The 22,424-nt window shown below is 39.8% G+C and overlaps 1 protein-coding gene across 1 annotated transcript in view; it reads right to left on the minus strand.

The window, feature by feature from the left end:
* LOC126483702 (anoctamin-8) overlaps window positions 1-22,424 on the minus strand; it is a 192,921-nt gene that overhangs the window by 142,209 nt on the left and 28,288 nt on the right. The window contains exon 5 of the mRNA XM_050106792.1: window positions 8,246-8,362. Within this exon, the coding sequence (XP_049962749.1) occupies window positions 8,246-8,362 (117 nt within the window). The remainder of the gene's footprint in view (window positions 1-8,245; window positions 8,363-22,424) is intronic.

Consider the following 22,424-nt stretch of genomic DNA (forward strand, 5'->3'; position numbering starts at 1 on the left):
TAAATCAACTAAAATAATTTTAGAACAACTGCATATAGAGCTTCAGCTCCCCAAAGAGAGGTTTTACTGAATACTTTGGATCACACAAGTTCACAGAATGTCAACTATATAGATCTATGCTGAAGAATTTCAGAAATCAGCAGAGTGTTCTTCAAAGGAATCAGTGCTCAGATTAGCACATCAAGTGAACATTGTAGCCAAAATCACAAACAGTTGTGGAAGAGACCAAGGTCAACAAAGAAAAAGAAAATCTCATAGTTACCTCATATTGGCCCAAGCTATGAACAAATCTGTAAACTGCTATGGAAGTACTCAATGTATTGCACTCCCATCAACAAATATAAAGCATATATTTTGTAATGTCAAGGACAATATTTGCCCTCGATAAATGTGTGTACTGCATTCCATGCCAATGTAGCATGTTACCATACATCTGATAGGCAATTAGCATAGTTGAGGGAAGGGAGTAAGTTTGTAATAGATATCATAAACATGCCCAAGTGAACCATGTTAGGCAATGAGCTGTCTCTGAGGAGTGCCATCATAAAACAACATTTGTTAAGATTGTTATCAAGCCAAATGACAAAAAAATTTACACCCAGTGTACTGTGTACTGGTATAAATAAATACTGGCTAGGTGTCACAATGTTATGCTCTACTTTGAATCCAGCTACGAGTATGCTCCAGCACTTTACAAAGATATCTGCTCATCGTGCGTCTGCCAGGTGATCAGCGGAGTGTGTGTGTGTGTGTGTGTGTGTGTGTGTGTGTGTGTGTGTGTGTTTTATGTTCCAGATTGAGCCTTCAAACATTACATTAGTCTTCATGAGTCATGATATCAACATAATTCTCTGACAAATTGTTGTAAAGACTGTTTGCAGTGCCCCTGATGATGCAACTGGTTGTGTCATAATAAATATTTTTAATACAGCTGTTGTAGTTCTTATTAATATTAAACATAATTTGGTCAGCTGTAGAAATATTGTGCAAAGAAAAGGAATTATTAAGCTACCCAGAGATATGCCTTTTCATCCATTGTATTGGATAAGACTCAGAAATCAGTACCAATCAACAACAACACTTTTTTCCATTGTAAAGTATTCTACACATTTTTATTGATGGTAAAGAAAAGATGAAAATGGGCAGAGGCGGCTTGTGCACAATTTTATCAGTGTGCTACAATGTGGTGGCCTACAGCCTTTTCATTTGTAAGAATAGTAATCTTAACTAAATTGATTGCGTAAATTTTGTGTGCATAAATTGAGCTGTTTAAATATATTAAAATTTTATACCTAATCATTTAAAATTATGAGGAATAATATAAAATGAAAGAAAAAATGGTGGAACTTGGGGGAAACGAATCCCCAGCTGCTGACTTGCGAGTCTGTGATATTAACCACATGGCTACCATGCCATTACGAGATCTATCACTTGATATTTCCTTATACTCTATGAGTAAATCTTTAGAGAGCATTTTACCTTTCCTTTTTCACGTAGTTTGAGACACACTGGTATGCTTCATTCCATGTCCTCCTGTTAGATATATGTATAGAGAAGATCTATGTAACTCTTTAAACATCACTTTCTCCTCCTAGGATCTACTGGAAAAAGGGCTTTTCAGCAGACCATCTACAGAAAACACTTTCATATTGAAAGCTGGTGGCATTTTCCATTTTTGTTGTGTAATTTTATTTGTTCACCGATAATTCTTGCCTTCCAGGCCATTCTCAAGTTATTTTGTGGTTCTGCAATAGAAAAATATGCTTACATAATGAAATGTCAGCATAATTAAATTTGAGTTTTCTATTTTTTTGTTTTGTTTGGAAATGCTGTCTTGTTGGTTTGACAGCTTGATATTTACATTGGTAACTTTAAAAACCTTTGCAATTTGCAAGCTGTCAAACCAGCAAGACAACATTTGTGAACCAAAACAAATAGAAAACAAATTTAAAGACACTGACATTTCATTATGTAAGGTATAGTTTTCTATTGTAGAAACACATCAATTGAGAATAGACTAGAAGTCAAACTAGTCATGAACAAATAAAATTAATACAGCAAAAATGGAAAATGCCACCTTCTTTTAGTAAATTCACTGCTGTGGTAGCTGCTCAAAAAACAACCTTTTATACTAAATCTGCTCATATACTCACTTTCTTTTGACTTACAAGGATAGTAATTTAACTAAACTGAATATATTAACCCATTAATTGATAATTTAAAAAAAAAATTACTGAGAAATTCTGTTTATTTGTGTAAGACATTTAAACCTGACATACCACTTTTATCTACAGAATACGTTTCTCAAAAGTAGAGCAGTTTTTTTCAGAAAGCCCCAAATGGGGGTCGTGGCAGATGACATGGGGAGGGGGGGGGGGGGGGGGGGGTGAAGAAAGGAATAATTGGAAACAAATTTTATTTGCAATAATATTTTACAGTTTTGTTTATTGTTGATTATTTGGACATAAATTAAATTTCGTATGAACTCATGTTTTACATTTGTGTAAGTAAAAAACTTATTGTTTTTTTTTTTTTTTTTTTTTTTTTTTTTTTTTTTTTTTTTTTTTTTGGCGTCCCTCTTGCATATCACAAATTTTCTTTGTTTTCCCTTGCAGGTTCTTTCTAGGTAATGTCCCAGTGGATTTTTTTCTCACTGTTTCTGGGTCTTTTTCTGCAGTGATGGTCTACCAAGACTTTTAGGATTAGAAATAGACTGTGTTTGTATGTAGCCTCTAGTTATTTGCCTCCTAACTCTAAAAGGGGTATATTGCTGTTAGCATGACAGTACAATACATAAGCATTCACTACTGCAGTATCAATTATGTTTGTGAAAATGGGAAGTACCATTTCTTTCCACGTATTTTTATTCTATATTTATTTATATACCAGTCAAGTTTGTCCACTCCACCCATGAGTTTTTTGTAGAGATGTATACAGAGAGGCTGGGGTACTTGCATATCTTTTTTTCTCCAATCTGGACCATCTACTTACTTTCTTCTCTGGATATATTCCTTGATGGTTTGACAAGACTCATACATATTTATTCTCTTTCCATACAGCACAGAATATTTTGTTTTTGACATCAAATCTGTAATCCACAGCTCCACAAGGTTCCTCTCTGAATTCATTATCTGACTTGAGAGAGCATTTATTTATATGGTTTGATCAAACTGTCCCTGTTGCTGCTACATTTTGGTCTGTTAAGGTTTTCATTAGATCAAAACTAGTGAAATAATTATCAAAAAAGAAAATGTGGTTATAGGGATTGTTCACCATAGATATTTTGCTCATTATATCTGATGCACCCAAACCTTGCACCTCACTGTCATCATTCCTTTTCCCAGTGTACAATTCTGTATGAAAGCAGTATCCTGTTTCTGCATAACACATTGTCCACTGTTTGAATCCAACTGTATAGGTTTATGCCAAATAAATTGTTTGAAATAATGATGCCCGTAATATCTGACCATCTGCTCATCAATACTTATATTTGTTGAAAAACACACCAAACTTCATATAATTTTGATTCATTTTGTCAATGAGGGGGCATATCTTGCAATCTGCAATTGCCAAATTATTACCTGTCAGTTTAGAATTGTCACTGAAGTGCAAATTTTTCTTTATTTCTAAATACCTGTATATGGAGAAACATTTTCTGACACTTCTAATGTCGAAGTCTTCGTCTTCACACCAATACATTTGCTCCTGAGGCAAAGAATGGTAACCTGTATGGCATAAAAAGCCTACAAATTTTCGAAGACAGCCTACCAATTACGTAAATCCATGCCTATTATTCTGTGTAGAGTATGCGACACTTTCTTTGACAGTGACATTCATTATTTCTTGGCCTAACAGCATTTTGAAAATTTCGATCACTGATTTTCCTTTGAAAGCAGTTACTTGTTCCACAGCTCTGTTTTTATCGTCATTATGCCCAAATGTCTTTTCGTAATCAGGCTGAACTTTTTGCTAATTGGAAACTATTTTAACCATTTTTAAGTCAAACTTCTTTGACCATTTGGGCCATGAAGTACTAGGATCATTTTTGGCCAGAGGTTCTGTATTGGTATTGGCAACTGCAATTGCCTACCAGGAACATCGTTAGGATAAGTGTGTTCCAAAATGCCGTCATCGAATTCTTCGGCATCGGAAACATGATCCAAATTGTCAGGGGGAAGTTCTACAGTACCTATCACACCATCATTATCCTTGGTGAGAAAGTTAGGATCATTTATCATATCTACTACTTCGGCTAGTGTGAGGAACTTTCTGGTTCCCATATCTAAAAATAAATGAAAAATATAAGATACAATGATTGTGATTGTACGAAAGTACTTCGTATCAGCCACAATCCCCCAATGGGTATCACTTTAAAACATGAAATAAAACAAACTTTACTAATAATAAATGAACAAAGAAACATTTGTAAGCTACTGTAACCTACTAATTTACAATATGATCACATCATTTGATGAAATAATAAAAATAATGCAAAAATAACAGTTGAAAATTATGATATTTGTATACACGACTTACCATCCGATTTGTGGTTTATTCAACTTTATACAAGAAACCAAATGCAATATTTTGATTCTGCTCTGTCACTCACTTCAGTTAGACTGTTGTCAAATATTATAAGCTATTCAGCATTAAATCAAAGACACTGCTGCCAACTGATGGGGAAAAACACCATCTGGTCCCCAAATGGGGATCGTGGCAGTTAATGTGTTAATCTTATGTACATACACTGAACTGTTAAAATGTCTTTAAATTTTATAATTAATTGTTTAACACTGCAAGAAAATAAAATGTTGGTAGCTCAAGGAATCGACCCCAGGTCAACAAATTACCAGTCAGTGCAGCTAACCTTTGTCCATGGAGCTATTACTACAGGCGTCCCTCAAACATCCCTTATACTCTATGCTTGCATAATATGTCATACACAATTTCAAAGAAAAATACTGATTGGTGCTGTGAGCAATGTAGCTCTCGTACTGTCAGAAGGGATGATGTGACATCACAGCATGCACAACTGAAAACCGATAGCTGTGTCCCTTCTCTAAGTTGATTGCAGCACGGCTGACCTACATTTCAGCACTTGACACTGGTTTCTAGTTACCATGGAGAGAGAGCTACAAAACATGTTTTTGTTCATTTTATTTGCCTACCAGCATGCATTCAGAGAGAAATGGTGTAGTTCTGGCTCACATTCAAAAAGAAATGGCGTTATTTTAGTGTGATTTCTGACTTGAATTTGAAGAGCAATGGCATAACTTTAGTGCGCTATTTACAGTTTGCTGTAACTCCTTGGCACATTACAACCGGCTGCCACAGAGAATGGGACAAATAATTTTGAGGGATGATTCTTAATGTAGAAGTTGAAATAATGACTAATACATATTGAATCAATCACTTACTTTTTTCAATGTTTTAAATCGGTTGCCTCTTAGTGACCAAGCAGTGAATCCTTCATCACAATGCTGCTTACATTCACGAGATCTACAAGTATACAACTGAATATATTCCATTTTTGTATCATTTTATCTGTGTTTACCTTACTCTCTCCTTGCTCAGCTTCATCTCACTTTTCAAAACAGGTTGCCACATTTTATTTTCTTACCTTTGGTTTCAAATTAACACCCTCTTTTTCCTTGTTTCATTCAACAAACAAATTTTATCTTTGCCTGGTCTTAGAGAGAACTATGATTTCCTTTCTACGACCTCTTTTTACAGATCACATGCTAAAATCATACCTAGAACAAATAAATTATAATAACCAATTAGTGGACTGAAACCAGCAAACACACAGATATTATCACTTTCATTTTCTATGTTGGTTTTGCAACACTTCCTTCATAGTCCACTCCATACAGATTTTATTATAGTGAAGCAATTTCCCATGCTCTTCTTTTGTTCTTAATCACACAATTTGATATCTGTGGCATCTTACTATTAGTCTATATTCCCTTTTGACTTTCAGCTTCCCTTTTGGATTCACCAGTGTAGGAGAGGCAGAGATCAAAACATTATATTTCTTATATCAATGCAGTATGGTTTTGATTGCTCTATCAGAAATTCAGAAGTGTTAATCATAATTCTGCATTTGGTACACGATGCTTGCTTATATTGTACAGCTGATTTTCTTTAGCTAGGATATATTCATTGAGCCCTTTGGTTAGCAACTGATGACTGATGGAGAAAGACTGTGCAGATAATCAATCACGATCTCTTTAAAGGAAATCTGTCTCATTTACTTTAAGTGATTTTTGAGATGCATGAAGTGTGGATAATATGGTGGAAATTCGAAAACTCACCTCTCCTGAATATGAGCCTTTTTAACCACTGTGCCATGGTCACAGTGACAAGTACTTATTGCAGTGTCCTTAAACAACCGATAATTTTGTTCTGTTTTATGAAATTGTGTGTTATGTATTCTTGTTAACTTCCTAAATTTTCTATCTGCATTTATCTTTTGTCCACGTGGTAGAACACAAGTCTGTTGTTATTTTGGTCTTGTTATACATACAATTTCATGTTAGCAACTGACTCATTTGTCCCACTAAAAAAGCTGTTCTGCTTTATTCCTGTATTCTGAAACATACTCTTTCATCTTATTTTCTGAAGTTACCACTACACTTGTTGAAATGCCAACAGAGAGATAAAATACCTTCTTATCTTTCTGCAGTCTGAAGAACAGACATTGACAGCTATTAGAAAACTGTGAAACACATAGATGATGATAGAATCAATAATACAGGCACTATAGCAGGAAACAATAATTTAACAGTGTTTTTCTCAAAGAGTACAAAGCACTGTGCAATACTATCTAACTGAAAAACATCAGCAAGATGCAATAACTGCTGTATAGTGAAGAAGACTAATGACATCTGGTAAATAATCCAATTGGCTGTTTTGTCAAAAATCATAGCATTAAAAAATATCATATGTAAACCAACAATGATGAAGCTGTTATGTTTCCTGCAGCAAACAAGATAAACCTGCTAGAATAAGATTTTCACTCTACAGTGGAGTGTGCGCTGATATGAAACTTATTAGCAGATTAAAACTGTGTGCCGGATCAAGATTAGAACTCGGGACCTTTGCCTGCTAGTGTGTTAGGCCAGTAGTAACTGAACAGAGTATACTGGGCACAATATGCTGAAAAGTTTGTTAGCAATCAGTAAATACACAAGAAAAGCACTACCACTGTAAATGTTGGAGTGATTGTGTTAGAAATTTGAAATATTAAAAGATAATGAATACTGAGCACTTAGAATAGAAGTAAAAACTGCAAGGAAAAGGTGTAAAAGTGGTATAGAAGCAGTGGAGTAAGCCAACACGTCTCCTGAATTCCAGTGATTTAGGAGAGAGTGGGCACACAAAATATTTCTCCCAGCTAAATACTTTCCTCCTTTTGTACTGTTTCGCTATACTTTATGCCAGAGATTATAACTATTTACAACATTACTGAAATCAACAGTGACTAGACGTGAATGTGGAATTGTTTTTCAGCATTTACAGCTTACAATATTTGAACTAATGAACATAATGATAAAAGTGAATGCTTGCTCTAATTTAAAAAAGGTATGACATATTTTAGTGCTCAGTTTCAGTCTATTGCTATGTAGACATGGATCTTTGGTTGTCCATGTCACAGATAGCTTAGAGTTTATACCCAATACATAAGCCTGTTTGAAAACTGTTACTCCTGCTCCTTCTAATTTTGCAACTCAAAGTGTTGTTTCCCCTTACTATTATAAAAGATGGATTAATCTGATACAATATAACAAACTTACTGTCATAGCTGTCATTTTGATTCTTCTGTTAACATTAACAGGAAACTGCACAAGCTGTGCAGCCCAATTCAACTCATCCATGCAATCAATGTTTCAACTTCTCTAAAACATTTAAATGTCAAACAATCGTGTAGGGAACATTTATACAAGAGAACAACATATCAAAGTAACATCTACTGGTCAAATGAACTGCTATGAATTATTTGGAAGTTAATTCTACCACTATCATAACAGTAATAATAGGACAACTGTCTACATCCTAGATGACAATAAGATAAATTAATTTTGCATTCAACAGAAAATACAACTTTCATAATTCTAAACTAACTTTAATGAGTCACCTATCATGAAGTAATGCTTATTTAAACTCACAAATCTTGCTAGTTTTCAAATAATGTGCAAAGAAGAATAAATCAGACATAGAATACAAGACACAAAATTTGTCTTACCCAAAGGTTGCTTGCGAAAGAAGTCACGAACCCATGACTTCTGTAGCTTCTGGAGTGACGGAAGATCATGAAGTGGGAAGACTTGGGAGATGATTCCAGCAGACAAGCATTTTGGCACTGCAGAAAAAGTGTTAATTTTACTTTAAACTAGTAACTGCCTGCAATTAAATCCTCAGCAAAGGTTGCTGATGTATATATTTAATATAAATACCTTCCATTTCAAATTAATTATGTGAACTCTGAAGTTAAATCTAAGATAAATCTCAAAGGGTGGGGATAATTATTATCTGAAGGGGGAAAAGTAATGATAAGGTGGGGAAATAGGAAGGCAGTGAGAGACTGAAAGGACAATGAGGTCAAAGAAAATAGTCAGGAATGAGACTACGCTGATACTACGCTTAGAATATGCCAGGTTTGGCTGCTTTTCAGGCAATATGTCTTATGAGGAAATGAAGTACCTACATGAAAGGACATAACCCTAACAAGGGAGGCAGTGAGGCAACACGAGAATCCAGGGAAACAGATTTACACTGAAGTGATAAAAGTCAGGAGTAGCGATATGCGCATACAACGATGGCAGTAGTATCGCGTACACAAGGTGTAAAAGGGCAATGCATTGGTGGAGCTGTCATTTGTACTTGGGTGATTCATATCAAATAGTTTCCAATGTGATTATGGCCACATGATGGGAATTAACAAACTCTGAACACGGAATGGTAGTTTGGACCTATTTTGAAAATCTTAAGGGAATTCATTTTTCTGGGATGCACTGAGTCAAAAGTGTGCCAAGAATACCAAATTTCCAGCATTACCTCTCACCCGCAGAACGCAGTGGCTGATGGCCTTCAATTAATGACCAAGAGCAGTGGCATCTGCGTAGAGTTGCCAGTGCTAACAGATAAGGAAAACTTTAAAATAACCACAGAAATCAATCTGGGACATACGACAAACCTATCCGTCAGGACAGTTTGGCGAAATTTGATGTGAATGGGCTATGACAGCAGACAACCAATGCAAGTGGGTTTGCTAGCACACACCACCTACAGAGTCTCTCCTGGGCTCTTGACCATAACAACTGGGGCCTAGGTGACTGCAAAACCATGGCCTTGTTAGACGAGTCCTGATTTCCGTTGGTAAGAGCTTATGACTGGGTTCAAATGTGGTTCAGATCCCATGAAGCCATGGACCCAAGTTGTCAACAAGGCACAATGTAAGCTGGTGGTGGCTCCATAATGATGTGGGTTGTGTTTACTTGGAACAGAATGGGTCCTCTGGTCCAACTGAACCAATCATTGACTGGAAATGGTTATATTTGGCTACTTGGATACCATTTGCAGCCATTCATGACCTTCAAGTTCCCAAACAATGATGACATTTTTATAGATGAAAATGTACGTTGTCACAGGGCCCCAATTGGTTGGTTGGTTCGTTGGTTTAAAAGAGGGGAGAAGGGACCAAACTACGAGATCACTGGTCCCTTGTTCCTAATAAAACACTGCCACAAGTATGAGAATAAAACAGACGAGACATATAGCACAAAATGGAAAGAAAGGAAAAAGCACAAGAACGAAGCAAAGGCAATGAACACTAAAAGGAAAAGTTAACAACAGAGAGATGCTAGAAACAGAAGGGAGTAAAACAAGAAAGCAGATTACAGTGGCTGGCCAACCACGAGAATAAAAAGGAAAAGCCAGCCACTCTGCAACACATTAAAACCTCCACCCTAAAAGCACTAGGGTGGAGGACACAGAGGGACAAAGGACATGCGCTAAAACTTAGATCAAGTGATAAAACCCACCCTCACAAATAAAACGTAAAACTAAATCAGCTAATGAGGCGTTGTCGGATAAAATGAGCAGCAACAAGTCCAGTAATCCAAGATTTTGTCGCTGGTCTGTCAAAGTGGGACAGTGCCCCAGAATATGGACCACTGTCAACCAGGCACCACACCGACAATGAGGTGGGTGTTCATGGTGCAGGAGGTAACTGTGGGTCACCCAAGCATGGCCAATGTGGAGCCAGCAGAGGACAACTGATTCCATGCGAGAAGTCCGCATGGAAGACTTCCACACATTCGTAGTCTCGTTAATGACACACAGTTTATTTTGGGTACTGTTATGCAATTTCGTCTTCTAAAACTGTAAAACCCCGCGGGGTAAATCAGAACACAGGTCAGGTTCAGATATGCCCATCTCCAGAAGCGGGTTCCGTGTAGCCTGTTTGGCCAGCCTGTCGGCTAGTTCGTTGCCTAGGATGCCAACATGTCCTGGGGTCCACACAAACACCACTTAACGACGGGACCGGTCCAGGGCATAGATGGACACCTGGATGGATGCCACCAAAGGATGGCGAGAGGGTAGCACTGGTTGATAGCTTGTAGGCTGCTGAAGGAGTCAGTACACAGAAGAAACGATTCCCCGGGGCATGAATGGATGTGCGAATGCTATTCAATATGGCCTCTGTGGACAAACCAACATTACCATCAGCCATCGAGCTGTCGGTGTAAACCACTTCAGAGCCCCAGAACACTTCAAGAATTGAGAGGAAGTGACAGTGGAGACCAGCAGGGTTAACGGAGTAGGGCCAGGAGATGCTTCAGCCTACAGCTACACCACAGAGGAGTACATGAATGGACGTCGAGGAGAGATGGTACAGGTAAGGACTCCCGTTCAGACAGAAACAATTGCATGCGAACCGCAATCATTAGCCCTGACCTGGGCCACCTACGCGGGAGGCGGTGAACCGCCGTGGTTGGGAAATGAAGATGGTAATTAGGATGTTCAGGAGAGCTATGAATGTGTGCAATGCAACTGGCGAGCAGTTGTGCACGTCTGATCTTCAATGGAGGGACTCAGCTCCACCAGTATGCTTGTCACCGGACTCGTCCTAAAAGCTCCTGTCGCTAGTCGAACTCCGCGATGGTGCATAGGGTCAAGCAAATGCAACGCTGAACCATAAATAACACTCCCACACTCAAGGCGGGATTAAAGAAGGGCTCCGTAGAGCAGCAGCAGCAGCAGCAGCATGGATCGATCTGCACCCCAGTTGGTGTTGCTCAGGCAGCAGAAGGAACTGAAGTACTGCCAACACTTCCATTTAAGCTGACGAAGATGAGGAAGCCAAGTTAAACTAGCGTCGAAAACCAGACCTAAGCAGTGATACGTCTCCACTACAGTGAGTGGATTGTCATTAAGGTAAAGTGCTGATTCTGGATGAATGGTACGACGCTGACAGAAATGCATGACACGTCTTCACGGCGGAAAACTGGAAACCATGGGCTAGAGCCCATGACTACGCCTTGTGGATGGTTCCCTGTAGGCGCCACTCAGCAACACCAGTACTGGAGCAGCCGTACGAAATGCAGAAGTTGTCTGCATACAGAGAAGGTGAGACGGAGGGCTCGAGAGCTGCTGCTAGACCATTAATGGCTAATAAAAATAGAGAGAAACTCAATACAGAGCCCTGCGGGACTCCATTCTTCTCGATATGGATGGAACTATGGGAGACACCAACTTGGACATTGAAAGTATGGAGCGACAGGAAGTTTTGGATAAAAATCAGCAGCAGGCGCTGGAGACCCCACATACAATGTGACAAGGTTATGATGTTGCCAGGTCGTGTTGTATGCTTTACATAAGACAAAAAAAATGGCAACCAGATGTCTGCGTCTGAAAAAGGCTGTTCGGATGGCAGACTTGAGGGGAACAAGATTATCAGTGGTAGAGCGACCCTGGCGGAAGCCACCCTGACATGGAGCCAGTAGGCCACATGACTCCAGGACCTAACCCAACCGCCAACTCACCATAAGTTCCAGCAGCTTACAAAGAATGTTGGTGAAGCTGATGGACCGATAGCTATCCACATCAAGTGAGTTTTTACCAGGGTTGAGCACCAGAATGAAAGCGTTCTCCCGCCATTGCAATGGAAAGACGCCATCGTACCAGATCCAGTTGAAGATGACAAGGATATGTACTTGTAGTCAGATGATAGATGTTTAATCATCTGGCTGTGGATCCAATCAGGCCCTGGAGCTGTGTTGGGGCAATGTGCACGGGCACTGAGGAGCTCCCACTCTATAAATGGGGCATTATAGAATTCACTGTGGCATGTAGTGAATGAGAGGATTTTCCCTTCCAGCCACTGTTTGAGAGTGCGAAAGGCTGGGGGGTAATTCCCTGACGCAGAGGCTTGGGCAAAGTACTCGGCAATCACGTTTGTGAGGTAGATAACATGCCATTTATGTTAACACTGGGAACACCTGTTAGGGACTGGTACCCGAAAACACGTTTGAGTGTTGTCCAGACTTGGGAAGGTGATGTATGGCATCAAAGGGTCGAGATATATCACTCCCAACACTCCGGCTTCCATCGTCTGATAATTTGGTGAATGCGGGCAGAGTGCCATCTAAACACTATGAGGTGCTCCAGGGAAGTGTGCCACTTATGCCCCTGTAGAGCACGCTGATGCTCCTTAATTGCTTCAGCGAATTCCGGCAACCACCAAGGGACTGCCTTACACCGGGCGCACCCTAAAGAGCAAGGGATCACGTTTTCTGCCGCAGAAACAATTGTTGTAGTCACCTGCTCAACCATCACATTGATGTTACCATGTGGAGGAGATTCAACGGTGACAGCAGAGGTGAAAGTTTCCCAGTCTGCCTTGTTTAAAGCCCATCTGGGCAGGCGTCCGTCGGCCTGACACCGTTGACAGTGACAGGAAGATGAGGAAGTTGTCACTACCACACAAGTCGTCATGTGCTCTCCAGTGGATAGATGGGAGAAGTCCTGAGCTGCAAATTGATAAAACAATGGTCAAGTAATTACCATGAGCCACACTGAAATGTGTGGTGGCCCCAGTATATAAGAGGCAGAGATCAAACTGAGACAGTAAAGTTTTGGCATCTCTGCCTCCGCCAGTAAGCACAGTGCCACCCCACAAGGGGTTATGGGCATTAAAATCTCCCAAAAATAAGAAAGGTTTAGGGAGTTAATCAATCAGTGCAGCTAATACATTCAGGGCTACTGCACCATCTGGAAGAAGATATACATTGAAGACTGTTATTTTCTGCGTCGTCCTTACTCTGACAGCCACAGCTTCAAGAGGGGTTTGAATAGGCACAGTGTCTCTACAGACTGAGTTTAGGACATACAAGCAAACTCCACCTGACACTCAATTATAGTCGCTAATGTTCCTGTAATATCCCTTATAGCTACAGAGGGCAGGGGTCCGCATTGGTGGGAACCAAGTTTCCTGGAGGGCAATGCAGATAGCGGGTGTAAAGTTGAAAAGTTGCTGTAGTTCAGCCAGGCGGTGGAAAAACTGCCGCAATTCCACTGGAGGATGACATCATCATGAGACTGAGAAGGCATGGAACACTCAATGAGGCAGTTTACGCCTCAGGGTCACCTGCTGCCACTGACTTTTTGCCTAAGCAGTCTATATCCATTGTGTCTGAGGGTCTGGCGAGATCCAGGTCCTCAGCAGACGCCACAATCTCCACCACATCCTCAGAAGTAGAGCTTGTAGGTAGCAGTGGTGTGGATGCCACCACAATTTCCTTGGTCTTAGGGGTTTTCTTTTTTGATTTCTCTCAGTGCTCCTTGGGTTTCCCTGGCTGGGAGGACTTAACTGACTCAGTGAGAATGAGCATGAAGCTCTACGGCCAGCTGCTTTTGAGCTCTTCAGCCACTGGTGGGTGTCATCTTTCCCACCAGCAGAAACATGGGAAGGGAGTGACCCAAGGAACCCCTTCTTAGCGAAAGAAGCTAAAGAAGACTTATGCTTCTCCATTTTAGAAGTAGGGATGAACGTCCCCAATGGTTGGGGGGTGGGGGGTGTTGCTCCCAAAGTAGGTGGTGCAGGAGTAACAGCGACGGAAGTTCCGCCCACTGTCAAGGAGGCAGGTGTAGTCATCCGGCTCTGAAGTGTGACGGGTTGGCGGAGCTGACAGTGCAAGAACTGTTGCAGCGGTGGCAAAAGACGATGTCATACATACAGGATGTAGGCATTCAAATTTTCTCTTAGCCTCAGTGTAGGTCAGTCGGTCCAGGGCCTTGTGTTCCATGATTTTCCTTTCTTTCTGGAGAATCCTGCAGTCTGGATAGCAATGCGAAGGGTGCTCTCTGCAGTTGACACAGATAGGAGGCAGGACACATGAATTATTGGGATGTGATGGGCGTCTGCAATCTCAACATGTGACGCTGGAAGTATAGCAGGATGACATATGGTCGAACTTCCAGCACTTAGAGCACTGCATCGGGGGAGGGATATAGGGCTTTACGTCACAGCGGTAGACCATCACCTCGACCTTCTCGGGCAATGTATCACCCACAAATGCCAAGATGAAGGCACCGATGACAACCTGATTATCCCTCGGACCCTAGTGGACACGCGGGACAATATGTACACCTCGCCGCTCTAAACTGGCGTGCAGCTCATCATCGGACTGCAAAAGAAGGTCCCTGTGAAATATGATACCCTGGAGCATATTTAAGCTCTTATGGGGCGTGATGGTCGCAGAAACATCCCCCAGCTTGTCACAAGCGAGTAACGTCCGTGACTGGGCAGAGGATGCTGTTTTTATCAAGACTGACCCAGAGCGCATTTTGGACTAGCCCTCCACCTCCCCAAACTTGTCCTCCAAATGCTCCACAAAAAACTGAGGCTCCATGGAATGAAAGATGCCCCATCAGCTCTCGAACATACAAGGTTCTGGAGTGAATAAAATACGCTACCATCCTTAGCCTGATATTTCTTCTATGGCATGCTCAGGGAGGTGAACGCTTTGGGGTCATACTCCTGTGTGATGAATTGAGCTCATGAACGCTTAGAGAATGCTGGTGTTTCACCACCAGCAAGAGATGATGGACTATGCTTCATCGCGTGTCATCCGCCCCGATGCCACCCACTCCGACCAGGGGCCCTCCCCACAGGCGCCACCCAGTCACAGCAAAGGCCACCTGGCATGATGGTCGTTGCTGGGAGTCTTGATGCCCCAGGGGGATGGGCATATACCCCTTGGCATATGTGGGGAGTTAACAGCACAAGCATCAACAGAGAGATCCCTATGTGGTCAGGGGGCTACAACCAACAGGGTACATGGCGGCCCCACCACAATGGACTGGCTACCGTCCTGGATATCAGGTGCAAAGAAGTCCATGGTCATCATTAATGCAGAAACTGACATTGCATAGTGGAAAACGCACCCAGAAAAGGTGTCCTAGCCCAAGAGATGGAGAATGAGCGGGACTGAAATGTGGCGATGGAAAGCGGGCTAAGGATCTCAAGGCACGATGGACACGATGCACCATGTAAGGTGCTCTTCCCCAATTGGCTCGCTCTTTGCGAAAATTTTGAAGAATGAAGGTCAAACCCAACAGGGGACCATCACATGAAGGCAGAAACCTGTGAAACTCCTTTTAGTCACCTCTTATGACAGGCAGAAAAACCTCGAGCCTATTCTTACTGCCGGACATGAAGGGGGGGAACAGGGCCCCAATTGTTCATGATTGGTTTGAAAAACATTCTGGACAGTTCAAGCAAATGATTTGGCCACCATCAAACATTTATGAGACATAATCGGGAAATCCTGCACCAGCAATATGTCCGCAATTATGGATAGCTATAGAGGCAGCATAGCTTGATATTTCTGAAGAGGACTTCTAATGACTTGTTGATTCAATGCCACGTCAAGCTGCTACACTACACTGGGCATAAGGTCGAAGTGAAACTGTTGTGTTGTGGATCAAAAAGGCCATCCACAAAACTAGAAAAGGAATGCATGAGATATTATGATGATGATGATGATGATGATGATGATGATGATGATGCAACATCTACATCTACATTTATACTCCGCAAGCCACCCAACGGTGTGTGGCGGAGGGTACTTTATGTGCCACTGTCATTACCTCCCTTTTCTGTTCCAGTCGCGTATGGTTCGCGGGAAGAACGACTGTCTGAAAGCCTCCATGCACGCTCGAATCTCTCTAATTTTACATTCGTGATCTCCTCGGGAGGTATAAGTAGGGGGAAGCAATATATTCGATACCTCATCCAGAAACGCACCCTCTCTAAACCTGGCGAGCAAGCTACACCGCGATGCAGAGCGCCTCTCTTGCAGAGTCTGCCACTTGAGTTTGCTAAACATCTCCGTAACGCTATCACAGTTAGCGAATAACCCTGTGACGAAACGCGCCACTCTTATTTGGATCTTCTCTATCTCCTCCGTCAACCCGATCTGGTACGGATCCCACACAATGATGAGCAACACTCAAGCATAGGTCGAACGAGTGTTTTGTAAGCCACCTCCTTTGTTGATGGACTACATTTTCGAAGGACTCTCCCAATGAATTTCAACATGGTACCCGCCTTACCAACAATTAATTTTATATGATCATTCCACTTCAAATCATTCTGCACGCATACTCCCAGATATTTTACAGAAGTAACTGCTACCAGTGTTTGTTTCGCTATCATATAATCATACAATAAAGGATCCTTCTTTCTATGTATTCACAATACATTACATTTGTCTATGTTAAGGGTCAGTTGCCACTCCCTGCACCAAGTGCCTATCCACTGCAGATCTTCCTGCATTTCGCTACAATTTTCTAATGTTGCAACTTCTCTGTATACTACAGCATCATCCACGAAAAGCTGCATGGAACTTCCGACACTATCTACTAGGTCATTTATATATATTGTGAAAAGCAATGGTCCCATAACACTCCCCTGTGGCACGCCAGAGGTTACTTTAATGTCTGTACACGTCTCTCCATTGATAACAACATGCTGTGTTCTGTTTGCTAAAAACTCTTCAATCCAGCCACACAGCTGGTCTGATATTCCGTAGGCTCTTACTTTGTTTATCAGGCGACAGTGCGGAACTGTATCGAACAAGAAAGGTTCCTACTACAGAAGATTATTGTTCCTACTTTATGTATTTTTTAAAATTTTATTTTCTTTTATAAATGCAAATAAATATCTGTTCATATGTTACATTTTCTATTCCCCAGTTCCTTCTCGATAATTTAACTACAACTTATTTTCCACCACCCATCCTGTTCCTCCTATCTTCATCATCTTTTTGTTAACTAAGCAGTGACCTTAATCAATTATTCCAGTAACAATGCAACACAGAAAAAAGTCCTGAGCAGTTATTTAGTTAGTAGCCATCTTTAAATCTCAACACTAAGTATGTTATCTACACACATTAGTTTAGATACTAGTGTGCTATTACATTTAAATTTACTCTATTACTTGTGGAAAAATAAAAACTCTTGTAAAACAGAGAAATTTGTGTATGGATGTACGCAATGTTAGGTGGATGACAGGGCCCAAGATGATCGAACAATTTTCTCGACAATGAAAGGCCAAACTGTGGCATTAACATACAACAGTATTTCTACAGGCATACCTAAACATACAGTTCAGGGATGTGAAAGACTTTTACATCACCCACACAATGGGATAGAGGAGTGAGAGGATATTCCTTATTCAGGATAAAACCTGCCCTCACAGAGTTCTAGTACTAGCTAATTTACTCACCCCACAAAAATGGAAACTAGAGATTGGGCTATGCAGCACAGCAACAGTGACATCTTGTATGTATTGTCACAGTGACCTTATCCAAAAAGGGAGCCACATGATTTCAGTGATTTACTCTTTCACTGAATATTACACATACACTGCACGCAGTCAAGTTTGCATATTAGGTTCTCAATCATGTTTTCCATTTATATGTTGTATTTTGTGTACTTTAAACTGTAGCTGCAAGTAAGCTGTTGATACTGACATTGCTGATATAAAACATAAGATCCAGTTCTTTCAAGGGCCCACTGGTTTTAAGGATGATGGATTGTACATACAAATGTAATTCGCTATTAAAATCAAGAAGTATTCAGCTAACCTTAGGTGCATAAGTTTTTCATTAGTGCACAAGTTGATTCACAAGGCAATTCCCATCTGATATCTTTTCCTTCTGTGATAAGGTAAGACAATTAGAACTGTTTGGCTGTGTCAGCTATTAGCTTACAATTCCTTGATGCAGTCAAAAAATTCTTTTAATTCATAGAAGAGGTTGGCAACAAGCCATTTATTTAATGTTTTCCTAAATTCATGCTCTGAAAGGCCTTGTACCATCTGCAGAAGCTTATTAAATAGTTTGTGGCCCACTGTTGTTGTCGTGGTCTTCAGTCCAGAGACTGGTTTGATGCAGCTCTCCATGCTACTCTATCCTGCGCAAGGTTCTTCATCTCCCAGTACCTACTGCAACTTACATCCTTCCGAATCTGTTTAGTGTATTCATCTCTTGGTCTCCCTCTACGATTTTTACCCTCCAATACTAAATTGGTGATCCCTTGATGCCTCAGGATACGCCCTAGCAACTGATCCCTTCTTCTAGTCAAGTTGGTCCACAAATTTCTCTTCTCTCCAATTCTATTCAATACCTTCTCATTAGTTACGTGATCTAACCCACTAGCTCATAGTTATTGATTGACTTTGATAATCTATGGTATATCGTATGTATGGAGTTGGTATTTCTCATGTTGTAGAAATAATATTCATGGTCACATTTTACTTCATGTAGATTCTTTTTGTATATGTTAACACTCGGTATATATACAGATTTATAACAGTCATTATTTTACAATCAAAGGACAAGGGCTTACAATGTGCTTTACACTGAGTACATGTAATGACTATGATTACTTTCTTCTGCAGAAGTAATGTCTTGAACATGACTTGAGTTTACCCAGAGCGCAAGTCCATATGACAAAGTACTTTGAAATAGTGTAAAATAAGATATTATAACATAAGTTTCTGGTAGACATTTCATAAGACATCTTAATAATCAAATTACTCTGGATAATTTAACAGTAGTGTATTTTACGCATTGCTCACAGGACAATTTACCATTTAAGTGTAACCCCAAGAACTTTATATAACAGGGATCATTAAAAGGAATTTTGTCCGTTAGACTAAATTCCATTTTGTGTGTTTTATTCTAGTTCAGGACAAATACATTTGACCTGAACCAATATGACGTTGGGGCAGGTGTATTGTCTGTTGGGGCAAGTGTACTGTCTGCAGAATCTTTTAACTTATTTAGATCATTGTTTTAGTTTAGGAAGGTAATGTCATCTACAAATAGCACTGTAAAAAGGTTCATCATTACCAAAAACAAAACTGGTCCTAACACGTATCCCAGTGGAACTCCCACCTTTGTTTGTTTCTTGGTAGACTTTTCTGTGCCAGTATGCACAACTTGCCTCCAGTTTTAGAGATAAGACTTTAGTAAAACTTCCTGGCAGATTAAAACTGTGTGCCGGACTGAGACTCGAGCTCGGGATCTTTGCCTTTTAATGGCAAGTGCTCTACCAAATGAGCTACCCAAGCACGACTCACGTCCTGTCCTCACAGCTTCACTTCTGCCAGTACCTTGTCTCCTACCTTCCAAACTTTACAGAAGCTCTCCTGCCCATGAAAGGCAAAGGTCCCGAGTTCGAGTCAGTTTTAATTGCCAGGATGTTTCATATCAGCACACACTCCGCTGCATAGTGAAAATCTCATTCTGAAGACTTTAGTAGTTTTAGGCTGATGTCCCTGATGCCATAAAAATAGAGTTTCTGTAGAAGTGTGTCATGTCCTACACAGTCAAATGCTTTACTCAGGTCACAGAAAGTGGCATGAACAAATCCGTTCTCCTCAAACAGTTTAAGAACATATTTAATTACATAGTCTCTTGCATCTACTATTGACGATTTTTTTCTAAATCTATACTGTGCGACATTATATTCCAAGTTTTTCAAAATATGAAGACAACTGATGGTAAATGATGTATTCTATTACTTTTGCCACGACTGGAACTATCGATATTTGTCTCAAACTTGCAGGGTTCTTTTTGTCACCCTTTTTATACACAGGAACCACCATAGATAATTTCAGCTCCTCTACAAAGTATGCCTGTTAGAAAGTATGCCTCTGATAAACATTTATTTATGCAGTGAGTCAGTGGATAAACAATGAAATCAATTACTTTCTTCAGCAAATGCAAGACATGTCATAAATACCAGCACTATCTGATGACAAAGTTCCTTACTGTTTTTAATACAGTCCTAGGAGTAACCACAGAGAAAGTGAGAATATTATTGTAGGACGTCGCATGATAATTTTTTCCTAAGAGTTCTGATGGACTTTTATCACGTTTACTGATGCCATTGCTTACTTCCTTTAACAAAGTAATCATTAAACTCTTATGGAGAGATACTGATTTTGACCTTATGTGATTCTTTGCAAACACCATTTATGAGATTCCAAGCAGCAATGCATTTACTGTTAGACGTCTCAATGTGGTGGGCATTGTGTGACTTTTTCACTTCAGTAACTGCTTTTTTATAATCATTTCTCCATCTTTCTTACAAAGATTTTGCATTTTCAGATTTGGTGGTATTATATATATTTGACAGCATCATTACATCATCTTTCATATCAGACAGCACTTCTTTTTTGACACCTTCTTTTTACAACCTTTGTCACTTTACATTTCCTAATGGGAATACTTTATTAAATATTTGCAGAAATGAGTTACAGAAATATTCAAAATTTATCTTAGCTGACTCAGTATTTGATAGACAAAGATTATCATCATTTCTCTGGCAGAACTTATCTCTATCTGCAACGGTTTTCGTGAACTTGTCAATTTTTCCATTGGTCGTTGGCCTAGTGATCACCATTTTTGAATTGGCCATGTCACCACTAAGACTAACTGAGCTGGCCTGTTAGCATATAATAAGGACACTGATTTGTGGTCAGAAAAGAGAAACACTGTTACATTCCACTGAGCTTGGATGCATTTAAAATTAACAAATATATTGTCTAAGCACACTTGTTTCCTAGTAGGTTTATAGCTAACACACTATAGATTGAACTGTCGTAGTAGGTTTTTCAAATCACTAATCCTGCGCTTGTCAGCCGACATGTCAAATTCAGAATTAAGATCACCACCTATTATAATGTCATGGTTGGTAAAGCTCTTCTCAGTAAGTGCACATAACCACTGGAATGCCTGTACAATGATACTACTATTAGCTGCATGCTACTTATGACTATACCAGTGGCTTGAAAATTCAGTTCTTCACACACATAATTTAGATCTAAGTTACCAGTGGTGCAATTGATTGATCTACCAACATTGATTGCTACACAACCTCTCTTGTGAACTCCTCTGCAATTACTGTTAGATAAACTCTAATTTTCGAACTTAGAAGCTGGAATTTCATCTTCACTGGCCCAATGTTCACTTAAATACAATAATTCAAATTTATTCTCTGCTGAGAAGTCATTCCTTGTCGTTTGAACCTTGGATGTTTAAAAAACTGATTTTTCAGGTCTATATTTTGCTCTTCCTCAGTTTTTAGAAGAATCCTTATTGTTGGATTTTTTTTACTGGCTTATCCACATTTTTACCCCCATCAAGCCATTTTAGTTTCCACTGTTTTTTATTATTTTGCAAATGTCTGTAAACATTCTGCTTAATGTTAAAGGTCCCAGTTTATTTAGGTGCAGTCCTTCCTTTCCTCGGCAGTTTTCATTTAGGAATTTATTTGGATCTATAAACACTGCTCCAAGTCTATCACACTGTTCTTTTATGGCACAGTTTATTTTGCAGACATATATATCTCACTTACATATCTTCTTTTTACTATTGCACTGATTATGAGCTTGGAACCTGGATATACACTACTAGCTAAACGAATCAAGTTTCTGCTCTATCTGAGAGCATAGTTCAACAGTGCATTTCTCACCTCCTCCACATCCATTTTTTCAACTAAAGAAACTTAGGTAATGCGTAAGAAAGCTGTGTGTGTGTAATTTGTTTGCTCTTATAGTATTCATTAAGTTTTAATGGTTACGTTAAAAATTTACACTGTCTGTCACATAGCAAAACTGCTCGAGACAAACTTCATTTCACAAAATATTTATTATAATCTCCTATGAATATCCAGTTTTTTAATCTCTGATTCATGTATCACATCTCTTCTGCATTTTAAAATTGCATATGTATCTACCTCTGTAGTTGCCTCATATTTCCCATTCATATTATATTACTCTCAATTTTATTGCTTTATTTTCCTGAAAGGTTGATCTCTTATAAATTAGCAAACCTCTTCCAGTG

The sequence above is a fragment of the Schistocerca serialis genome, chromosome 6, assembly GCF_023864345.2.
Source record: "Schistocerca serialis cubense isolate TAMUIC-IGC-003099 chromosome 6, iqSchSeri2.2, whole genome shotgun sequence".
Lineage (NCBI taxonomy): Eukaryota > Metazoa > Arthropoda > Insecta > Orthoptera > Acrididae > Schistocerca > Schistocerca serialis.